The 12,238-nt window shown below is 37.1% G+C and overlaps 1 protein-coding gene across 1 annotated transcript in view; it reads left to right on the top strand.

The window, feature by feature from the left end:
• RUNDC3B (RUN domain containing 3B) overlaps window positions 1-12,238 on the top strand; it is a 63,902-nt gene that overhangs the window by 32,055 nt on the left and 19,609 nt on the right. The window contains exons 6-8 of the mRNA XM_026843309.1: window positions 1,445-1,525; window positions 2,966-3,134; window positions 8,714-8,871. Of these exons, the coding sequence (XP_026699110.1) occupies window positions 1,445-1,525; window positions 2,966-3,134; window positions 8,714-8,871 (408 nt within the window). The remainder of the gene's footprint in view (window positions 1-1,444; window positions 1,526-2,965; window positions 3,135-8,713; window positions 8,872-12,238) is intronic.

Raw genomic sequence — 12,238 nt, 5'->3', positions numbered from 1 at the left:
TATACATGATTAAGAAGGGTAGCAAGAGTAGGTCTGCAGTATGTAAATCCTGTTGTAAATAATAATCAATTGACTGTGTGGTTCCCATAAGCCTCTGTGGTACATACTACTGGTATGTGAGCTTAGTTGTATGCAGCTTGTTCTTCCCTTGTCCTCTGATATATAATATAAGCATATTTATAGATATCTGTTAATAGGATTCAGAGTGATGATTGGTTCTCACTGGAGACACTGTAAGTTTATGTCAATGCAGCTTTTAAGAGCCTAGAAATTTTCTGGGCAAAATAGGAACATAGTGCTACTGGAGCATTTTTATTGTGCCACATATAATTCATAGTACTGTGGTTTGAATGGCTAAGAAGCTGTAGCCATTTGTTGCATGTTATGTTTGAGATCTCTTTTTTTCAGTTCAAACAGCCTCTTATAAATGTTGACTGGTTTATCTAGTGGAACTGTAAATAAGGCTTTGGGGTGGAGATGGGGGAACCCAGGTGAGAACAGAATCTAATTTATTTTTTATTTTCCCCTTACAGCAATATGGAATTACGTATCCACTTAAGATAATTGTGGTTTTGCAGAGATGGTCTTTGTTGGTTTCTTTCTTTTTCTTTTCTTAGGGAAAAAAAACACTTCAGATGTACTTCCCAAATACCACTTAGGTGACTGCATTGTCAAAAATGGCACTTTGCAGTTAAATTAGCAAAATCCGTGTCTTACTAGAATCTGGTTTTTGATGACAGATAGGAGGAGTAAGGAATATGAACCTTGTGGAAGAATAATTAATTTTGTCACTTCTATGATAATTAAACATGATTCAACTACGATCTTTTGTATCCAGTACAAAAAAGAATACAGTGTAGAGAGAGCTTTATAAAGCTACAGCCATTTAAGAACATGTTCTGAAAGTTAGTTTCATTAGTGTTCCTTGTCTTCCTGCAGCCCAACACCAGAAAGTATCTGAAAGGAGAAAGGCTGAAATACTTTTGAGAACTAATTTTTCACTTAAAGTTAGTAGGATGGTTACATAAGCACTCTGCAAACACTTTAAATGAGCTTAAATACTGAAGATTGCAAGCTTATCCATAGTTGTTCTATTTCTTCAGCTGACATTACTTTTCCTGTTATTCTCTTGAAATCCATCTGTATTTTCAGAATAAAAGAAAATATTTAAAAATTAGGGTTTATATCACTTCCCCTGATATGTTGCCTGATTACATGGAATTTCTGTTTGTTGGGGTTTTCATTATCTTATAATATGCTCAGTGACTCTCATTTAATATTAAACAGTCTAGCTCAGCTGAGTAGGATTTCAGTGTTAAATGCTCTAGTCCTGTATCATTACCAAAAAAATTAAGAAAAATTAAATTTCAAATTGCTAAGATTCAACTGTCACTGTCATTTATTTTCTTGTTATAATCTTATCATTGTTTCTATGTTTTACTAGTTTTTGTCTGAAGGGAGAGGGATTGGATGGCAGCTTTCCAGCTGTCATAGATTATACACCATACTTGAAGTACACCCAAAGGTATTTTTTATCTTTACACTGTTTTTTAAAATTTTATTTTAATTGAGAAATTTTTACTTCATACTGGACCTCTTACTTTTCATTTCACATTCAAAATGATATCCATATCTAAACACAAACCTGTACACTCAGCTACCTTGGTCTTTCAGACTAGTGAAATGATTACGTGACTCATCAGAATGAGTCATGTTAACTTTGTTTACTTGGATTAGACTCACAGTTCAGCAGGAAACAAATTTTTTATTTCCTTTGAAGATCACCAGAGCAAGTTGTCTTTTCTCTTGGGCCTTTTCTGTGTAGCTATAAACTTAAAAGTGGTTACTTTGTAAATTAAAATTATATATGACCTGGTAAATGATAAAATATGACAGATAAGCAGTGTGCAGTATGAGCAGATGGCACACAATAGAAAATTATGGCCAGTTGTGGATATAATCTGACCTTCCAGCCCCATTTTGCTCCTCTGATCAGCCATATAATTAATAGTAAAAAGAATGATCACTATCTAACAGATAAGGTAGCAATTTGGCATCTCCAAAAAGCCTGGAAATTGATGGGATGTGTTCTATTGTTTGATTTGTCAAAATGAAGAATGCAGTTGGGATTTAGGAATAGTCTTGAAGATGTACAACTGAACATGACACAACCTAGTTATTCTCTTGAAGTTCTTATTATCTTACATGTTAATGACAAATTGCATGATTCAGTTAAAGCAGAATTTGCATCACAACAGGATCATGGGGTCTTAGGACTCACTACTTAAAAAAACAGTGAATTCTGTTAATATAGTGGAAAGCATAGTTTAAGGGGCAATTTCAAATAGTTATTGGGATAAATTAAAACTCTTTGCAACAGATATCTGAATTCTCTGGCATACATTGATTCTGGATAATACAGAGATATTTCAACAATGAACCTACATACTACGTGGTGAGATTCTTAGGTACTGTGAAATAATAGGCACATGGTCTTTGCTATGACCATAACTTTACTTTCTCATTTGCATTTTTCATGATTTAGCATAACAACAATCACTTTCTTATTTTTCTGCATTTTTTTAGAAACAGATACATTTTCAGATACTACTCTTTGCCCTGAGTTTGTGAAGGAAAGATTAAGTCACCACTTCCTTAGATAACATACTGTAATGCTTTGGCCCATTCTATTCTAGGAGACTATCCCACATAAAGTTGTCTGACTTGCCTAAGACAACTTGACTAAGATCACAGATAAATCTTTGCCCATTCTTTAGGTGACTTCTCAAATAAAAGCTTGAAATATAAGTTGCATTTGGTGATCTATCCTATCCCAGCATTTTGATTCTTTTTGGTTTACAGAGCTTTAGTTGTCTTTAAGAACTGTGGTGCTTTTAATTTCAAGGGGAATTTGCATTTTAACAAACACAGCTTTTTCACTTGACTAATAAATATGATCCTTCAGTTCTGACAGCATCAGCAGTGATGAAGAAGAACTAAGAACATTGGGCAGTACTGGCAGTGAAGGCAGCACTCCAGAGAACATTGGTCCTCCTTTCATCATGGATGAAAACAGTTGGTACAACAAATGCAAAAGGGTAGAACAGAAGTACCGGCTTGCATTGGAACAGAAGGTAAAAGATTAATTTTGTGGGGGGTGATGGAGCCAAAGCTCATTACCGGCCGAATGGTGACATATCCATTTAAGTAAAGGCAGAAAATAATAAATATTATTTAGCTTCATGTAAATGGTCAAGTTTTACAAGCATCAGAGTATCTTAAGTATCTTTTCTCACTGATTTGAGGGAAAAGGTTTGGGGAGAGTGGGAAGAGTGATAATAATAATTTGGAAATCAGATTTCACAATATAATGTAGAAGCTTTGTCTCCTTTTTCTAGTCTTGGAGTTCCAGGCAATGTATCTCTGAAGCTGTCAGGTTGTGAGCTTGAAGTGAACACAACTCTCCATGTGATTTTCCTCTTCCTTAGAGGCCATAGGCTTTAACTGATGTAGGTGGCTGAAGGCTTTTATAATGATAGTGATGTTAAACATTTAGTCTTAAAGTAAACAGAAATGATCAGCAAAGTCAACCATCTAGGAATGAAAAGCATAACTATCTTCTCGGTGATACTGAGATGAGTTTTTAAAAACATAATTTTAAGACCTGCTTCAAGCTAGGATGAGAAAGGAGAAAAAAAGTATGGTTTTAATAATTTAGGTGGCATATTGAATGTTATTATAGAAACCAAAGGTACTCTACCACCCAAAATACTCTAAGTTAAAGGTGAAGTATATGTCCAAACTTTTTATTATTTTAGTATTTTTAAAAGAAAAGTGCTTGTCAGTTTTTCTTAAGAATGTATTACAACTACAGAGACAACAATACCTGTTGGCTAGTGGCAGAGAGAAGGGGGAAGACTGTTAGTAGACACTGAAGAAATAGTGCACAGAAAAATGAGGAGTCAGGAAATATGAAAGGGAAGAAAAATGAAAGACAAATAGTTAATGCTTTTAAAGACTTTATTAGTATTTAGTATTCTTTTTACTTAATTTCAGAATTTTATTTTGGTGTAACTCTGAACACAGTAAACCAAGGGCTGGAACTATAGAAGGGCGCTTGGGGTGTGATTATTTCTCTTAGTTTAGGGCATTACAATCACAAGATGATGTCTCTCTAGTTTTTACTGTACTGAGAAGAGGAGAGGGACAGATGGTATCTAGAATGGATCTTCTGCCTGTTGGGATTCAGTATATTAACTGTGGCCCAGGTCCTGCAACCAACTCAGTCACATATTTAAATTCTAAGAATGATTGTTGGCATGGTTTTGGCCTGGAACAACTAGTGCATTCTCAGGTTATTTCAGGTCATGGTTTGTGAATTAGTGTTTGTCAGTGATCATTCCAAAAAAGCAGTATGACTTCAGATGTGGTCCTTTGTTACTTGAATTTTAGTATAATATAGCCAGACAGAGAAACTATACCTGAGGAGGAGTCCTGGCTATGTTCAATTCATTAGGGTAAATGTAGTATGGATTGCTAAATATCAGTCTTAATACAGAATGGGTAAAACCAAAGTTGGTTTATGTTAGTGTATGTGAGAGACCCTAGTTAAAGTTTTTCTAAGTAATAGTGAAGAAATCAGACTTATGGTCGGGTGATAGATGTGAGAGGTTATCTTTTTTTAAATAGGCATACAATTATTTCTTTTCTATTTTGGGTCCCTTAGACTTCTTATTTTTGGAATACGACCTTAAATGTTGGCATCCAGGTTGCTGGTACTATCTTCTTGTCAAGTGTGGTATCACCTTCCATATAGAAAGAGCTTGTGTTCCTTGGGGCGCTCTCTGGTACAGAGGACATTTTCCCCTGCTTTTGTAAACCAAAATGTGCCATTCAAAAGGAATCTCTCAACCACATAAAATGAAAATGTTTCTCTCCCCACCCCAACAGTGCTTGAAGCACAGGAATGTATTCAGGACAGCATTTCATCCTTGTGTCCAGACAAAAATATAAGATTGGTTTGAACTCTGCTCTTCTCCTTCTCCCCGGAGATTGTAAAATATTTTGGTGCTTAGTGAGGAATGTGTCATCAGCTCTGGAGAATCATTGAAGAGAACAAAACAGGTGGATGTTTATTTTTCTTGGTACATCCAGATGGTTCATTTCCAAGGATATCCCATGAAGGATACCCCATCAAAGTTGTGATAGACATCTATAGAAACAATATTAAAACATGGTGTCCAAAGCCACTAGCCAGAATCACTAGGAAACTTTACATCTACAAAAGCACAAAGACCTTCAGTGGCTGTAGCAGCAAATAGAGGTTTTGGTTTACTCAGAAGTCTAAGATCCAGAAACATTTCTACTCGATGGGAAGTTACTTGCTGATCTGATGCTGAGCACTTCAAATTTTTGAGCATTACTATTTTAGTGAGTCACATTATTCCTTGTAGCATTCTCTTAATGAACTGCCAAGGTCTATAGTCAATTAATGTAGGGATGAATTCATGTCAGTTTTATAACTCTTTGAAAACTGTGGTGCATTTAATACAATTTTCAAAATGATAGCTACTCTGACAGCTGTTGACACTTCCCCTAATTGTCCGCCTTTCGAATGCCTATTTGACAATTGCAGCAACAAAATAACTTTTTTATTCCTACAGACAGAAAGTTTTCCACTGTCTAATTTTCGTTTGGGATGTGCCTACCAAATGTTTGTTTAATTCATTTCAACTATACTACATCTGTTCTATTACAGCTTGAACAAATGACCATTAAGAGATTAGATGAACTATGGAATCAAGCTCCTTTCCTAGGCGTTTCTCTCCTTCCCTTTTTGGGATGTTTTTCATGGTAGTAAGTTGCAGCAACAATCAAATTGTACACAATGCAGTAGGTACCAGTTAATTAGGGGCAGTGTTTTCTTTCAAACAAAGGGGTTTTCTGACATTCTGTGTGTTGGAAAACCTTGTTTCTGACAAGATAACCAAGTTAAAAAGAATGTATTTTTAGCAACTGATATATTGAGTCTGATAGATCCTTCTTTTGCTCTATTATCATTCATTTTACACAATGATAAATTCCTTTTGTGCCTCCTAGGTAAGTATGTACAGTCATTAATAGCACAGGTAAATGAAGTTTAACAGGGTCACAATATGACAAGCGGTTGGATTTCAGCTAAGATAAAGGTATCTGTATCTTCTGAGTTGTTTGAATGGTAGGATAGGGTCAGGTATTATTTTTAGCAAGGTAGATCCTAGTGTTGCTTTATTAGATCAACAATGCTATGCTGGTTTAGACCAAGAATCCTTGGTTATCCTACTATCCTAACTTGGATACTTGCCTGAAGTAGATGTGGAGGGAAGAATAAAAACAAAGCTAATGTATATGCACTGTTTTTCCTCTAATACTTTCTTGGCCAATGCATATCAGCTCAACAGCTTCCTGAAGCTGATAAGACTTGTCTGTTTAGTAACCAGTGATGGATCTCTCTTCCAAATAGTTGCCAAATATCTACTTGACCCTGTGTAAATTTTTAAATACTTTTTTTTGGCAAAGCATTCTGCATATCTACCATCTGTTGTGTGAAAAGCCACCTCCTTTTCTGTCTTTTGAATCTGGCTCCTATGAGCTTTGTTTCAGGGTACCTAGCTCTTGTATTTTGAAAAATGATGAACAGTGGCTTGCTTCCTGCCTTCTCCAGGCCACTCTGGAAATATAGTGAGTCTCTCCTTTCCAAGTTGTGTCTTGTCTAGACTAATGAGTCATAATTTACACAGTAGTTACTTATGTGGAAGTTATCCCTTCCCCATTTTGGAATGGTGTAAACTCTTCACTTTCGTGTAGTAAACTAAATTCTTTGTGTACTGTTTATATTGGAGTTCTATATGCTTTCACTGGTGGACGATGCCTCTCCATGTCATTACAGATAGAGGTATTTACTGTTCATAGTATTCTGTTTCCGATACTGGTATTATCATATCTAAAATTTTTTTGCAGAATATTTTTTTGACGTTTCTGGGAGGCAGGAAGTTTGTGTATGTCCTTAATGCACCATTTATTACTTTCAAAGCACTACTTAGAGCTCCAGGGAGCACCTTAATAGTCAAGGTAATGGTAACATTTGATGGGGCAGAACCAGGCATACTGAAGAGCTCTCAAGATTCCTTGGAACTTGTACTGAGATTAAAATAAGTTCCTATCAAATATAAATATATCCAGTGGATAGAACTGTATGTAATCACAGAATACTTGTGGTCGGATGGCGCCTCTTGAGATTGCCTAGTCCAACTCCCCTGCTCAGAAAAAGGTACACTAGAGCAGATTGCTCAGGGCCTTGTTCAGTTGGGTTGTGAATATCTCAGGGATGCAGACTCCCCAGCCTATCTAGACAACCTGTTCCAGTGTTCACTGAAAAATAAAAAATTAGGAATAAAAAGGTGTTTTCCTACATTTAAATTGTTTACTGTATTGCAGTTTGTGCCCATTGCCTCTTTTCAATGGATACTGCTGGAAAGAGTCTGACTGCATCCTCTTTACAGCCTCCTATTAAATATTGATACACATTGATATAACTCGCTTCCTTCCTCCTCCTTCCCCAACCCTGGACTGAGCAATGCCAGCTCTTTCTGCCTTGTCTCGTATGAGTGATGCTCCAAACCCTTAATAGTCTTTGTGGTGATGAATTACAACCAGCTAACATGAAACCTGTATTCTTACTCAACAGGACTACACCTGTGACTATGAAAAATACCTTTTTTTAACTTTATTTTTTTAATGTGGGCACCTATGAAAGTTACAAGTTTTTCCAGGAATGTGCAAAATTTTTTGCAGTATAGACTTACTGTATCCAGCTTTAACTAAGAATTGATAAGAAGTTACTGGCATCTGAGATGTTGAGACTCTGCTTGAAGAACAAAAAGAAATAGCTGCTTAGTATTGTAATCAGATGTGTAATTTGTGAACATTGAACATACTTTGTCACCAGTGTGCTCTCAGCTGATGTTAAACACTCACATTGTGGATTTTTGTAAATGACTAAGTAGTTGGAGTCTGATTAGGACTGCCCTATATCTTTTATAGTATTAGTTGGAAAAACAATTACATAAATGCACATTCCAGCCCTACATGTCTAATGTTACTAAAAGAAGTGACCTTCACTGGTTGTCCTACCTTATGCTTTACTGTAGATGAATATTAATTTCTTCTTTGTCATTTGAATGTGTGATGTGATATTGTAGTTTTCAAAGAAACTTTACAATAATGGATTTTTTTAAATAGTAATTTTACATCCCTTTCATTAACTATACAGATCCATATATATTCTGCTCTTGTCCTTTTTACATAATATCTAACATCCTGCATCTGTTAAATCGTAGAGTTCTGATCTTTTTCTTGTATCAGTGAGTGTTCTATGTTGTTTTTGAAAAATGAATTAGTGTTTCATGCTGGTGGCATTCTTGTCTCATTGTTTCATCCATTATTTTATTCCTCTGAAGGATTACAAATAAGTATATTATTTTCTTGGCACCTATTAGGAAACATTGTAATCTTAAGTCAATTTACTAGTCTAAGAATTAAAAAAACCCACCAAATTTACAACAAAACCAAAGTAGAACTGTATACATCTTAAACCAGAAAAATGTGAACATGCATAATGAAAGGTTTTTTTGATAGTGTGTTCTTTAAAGCTTTCTAATACTTATATTTCTAGGGTTACCTTGAAGAATTGGTACGACTCAGAGAAAACCAGCTATCTGAATCTGTCTCACAGAATAAACTGCTGTTACAAAGAATTGAAGATATGGATCTTGCCCATAAAATGGAGAAGGAACAGCTGGAATATATCATTGTGGAACTGCAAGACCAGTTGTAAGTTAGTATAATGGAGAAATGTTGTTAGAGCAGTATTACTTAAGTTATTTAACTCATTTAACTGTACAATACAAAGAACTTATGGTCCTGTGGAAATGAGTCAAACTTCTTAAAGAAATTGATGTATTTTAGTTTGGTTTTTTACCTTTACAAATGGCTCCCTGTTGTGGTTTGAGCCCAGAAGGCAACTGAGCGCAATGCAGCTCACTCTGTTCTCTCACCCCTTCCCCCCTAGTGCTGGAAAAAAGAAAAATTAATCAGAAAGCTCAGAAATCAAGATAAGGCCGGGGAGGGGTAGCTCACCCATTAATGGTCACAGGTAAAAGACAGGCTCCTTAGGGGAAAAGAAATGACTTCATGCTAATGGCACTTAATGGACAGAATGGGGCAGTGAGAAGTGTTCTCATATCTTAAAAACACGTCCCCCACTCCTCCCTTCTTCCCAGGCTCAGTTTTGTTGCCAATATCTCTACCTCCTCTCCCAGCAGCCCAGGGACAGGAGATGGGGTGCAGTCAGTCTGCTGCTGCTTCCTCCAAGGTGTAGGGAAGAATCACTCTTCTGCATTCTTCCGCTGCTCCACGTGGCGTCCCTCTAACAGGAGACAGTTCTCCACAAACTCTCTCTGCTGTGAGCCCTCCCCACGGGATGTGTTCTCTTGAGATGCTCCAGCGTGAGTCACCTCTACATGTTGCAGTCCTCCCAGTGCCAGACTACAACAGCGGGGGCTGCTTCTTCCCACAGAGTCCTGGGGGTGCTCCACAGGCTGCAGGTGAATCTCTGCTCCTCTGGTGGCCCCCATGGGTGTTGGGGGGGTGGCCCTGCTGTCTCATCACAGGATACAGGGGAGGTCTCTGCTCTAGTGCACCTCCCCTGCTTCTTCCTCCTCCTTCCTTCCATTGACCTCAGTGTTTGTGTGGCCACCATCACTAATTGGCCCGGCCTTGGCCAGAGGCTGGTCTGACTTGGAGCCGGGGGAGCTTTCGAGAAGCTTCTCACAGGGCACTGCTGTAGCCCTCTCCCCTGCAACCAAAAACCCCACTACACACAAACCCAGCACACTCCCCTGAAAACTGCAGTAGCGTCAGACAGAATTATTCTGAAATTCTTTCCAAGATATTTTTTTTTCCTGAGATAGCTTACTTGCTTAAAGTTCTAACACACTTTGATAAAATGTTCTTTATTACTGGAGCTGAAGCTTCAAGGCTACCCTTAAGAAAAAAATATTGGAAGCAACTTCCTTTTGAGCACTAGTTTTAAAATGTTAGGCAGGAGAAGATAAAGAAATACTTATTTTCTTTGTGTAGAATCTATTTTATTTGAGTGTGGCTCAAACACAGTAGAAGTTCATCTGGTAGACCTAAAAATATTCAAACTGATGCAGCAGTTTGCTATTCACCCTTTCTTCAGTACAAGGCAAGATGCTAAAACAACAGAAGGCGGCTTAATTTTTTTATTGCGTGTGACTCCTAGAATGATAAACATTTGAGTATCTCATGTTTCTTACATAGTTTATCCTCCCAGCGCTGTCTGTTGGGTAAGGAGGTACTGTCCTTTTACAGAGACACTCCCTGGTAATGGTTAAAGACCCAGATAGATTGAAGACTCACCGTGGTGGTAAATTGCCACGAGACTGCTAGAGTACACATATCTGCAGTAATTGTATGTTCCATTCTTTTCATAACAAATGCAAGATAAATTATTTTACCTTATATCTGGAGTCATGTGTAAGTGTCTGAGCCCTGAAGTAAAATGGAAGTCATCTGTGGCCTTCGAAACAATCCAGGATGAAGAGAATATAAAGATACTTTGGTTCTCTCTGCCTAGTATCTCAGACATACCACCTGGAACAGTCTTTCCTGTGCAGTAAAAAGTACCCCTAGCTTGTAAATGCAGCTTATTTTTTCCGTTGGTTGTTTCCCTTCCCACTGTGTTGTCTTGTGGTAGATATGTTATTGCCAGTGCTTTAAATGGATTTCATTAAAATCCTCAGGAATACAGCATTTGCATTTTATTTATGACAGTTACAGAGTTGAGGAAGAAAAAAAGGTGTTTTTCCAAGTCTGTCTTTTTTTCCTTTTTTTCTTTTTCTGGTTGCCTGTAAGCTTTTGAGACATACCTGTTCTTGAGTTCTTTTCTGAACTTACTGATACAGCTAATGACTCATGTTATACTACTCTGACGTCCTTGATTATTTGAGGGAGGTGAGGGGAAGGTGTGAGATTATTTAAACCCACTCTGATATTTGGAAATTTTTAATGTTTAGACCTGCTGTTAAGTTTTAGCTGATCTATATGTAATCAGACTGTTCTAAAGATTTCAGTCTCTGGGGTTTGTTTTGTTTGCTGGCATATGTAAAGGCTCATATTGTGGAGCAGTTTCTGTTGCAGCTTGACTGTGTTCTTGTATAACTATTGGTGAGACACTGCAGTCAGGAGCCTGGACTACACTAGATATTTGGAGAGACAGGTATAATTTTGTGTTGTTACTGCTGTGAGTATAGTGTGCCTGTCAGATGAACTCTTCTTAAAAGTGTGTTAGGAACTCATAGTTCCTTATTGGGGCAAGAGAAGAAAAGAAATATTTCTAGCAGGTTTCTGATGGTTGATGTCAGTCATAATTAACATCTTTTAATCATTCTGTCATACTTGTTCTTTCTTACTCTTTTTTGTTGTACTCTTTTTTTCTCTCACTTTCTTTTTAGCTCTCCCCCCCTTTCTTTTCTCTCCTCTCTTCCCCCCCCCCTTCCTTTTTATTTCTCTTTCTGTGCTCTCTTCTCTTCCACACTCTAGTTCTTTTCTCTTTTTCTTTTGACCAAGGGTGACCTGACAGCAGAATATCTTGTGTCACTAACGTGTCTATAATGGAACATGAGTTTTGACCAATTGTTTTTTATGGTCCAGCCATTTTAAGATGGTGTTCATGTAATTCCAAATCTTAGTGTTTTGCTCCCCTACTATTAGTAGCATTTTGCAGTAGTGAATGTAATCTTTTTGAATTCTTTATCAGCAGGTAAGAGCAAGTTTGGGATTGTAATTCTGCCCAAGGCATACTACATTATGGTTTGTAAAACACTGAGATGTGATTTAGGATCATTTGCTGTGTAATGGAAACTATTATAAATAAACATTCTATATTTTCTTTTTAATGATGCTTTTCTATTCCACTGGCTGTTGTTGTTAAGGTAGGAAGTTCTACCGCTTCAAATTTCTGTTGAGTAAGTATTTTTTGATGTTTCCAAAATGGTATTTCATGGGCATGCAAGTCAAAATGTTTTATGTGTTTTCTCAGTGGATTTCAGAAGAATCTGAGTCTGTCTAGGTTTGCCCCTGCCCTTCCTTCCCCCCCCCCCCCAAAAAAAAAAAA

This window comes from Athene cunicularia (assembly GCF_003259725.1).
Source record: "Athene cunicularia isolate RWA chromosome 2 unlocalized genomic scaffold, athCun1 chr2_part1, whole genome shotgun sequence".
Taxonomy (NCBI): domain Eukaryota; kingdom Metazoa; phylum Chordata; class Aves; order Strigiformes; family Strigidae; genus Athene; species Athene cunicularia.
The sequence above is the reverse complement of the archived record's forward strand: the minus strand, read 5'-3'. Positions and strand labels throughout refer to the sequence as shown.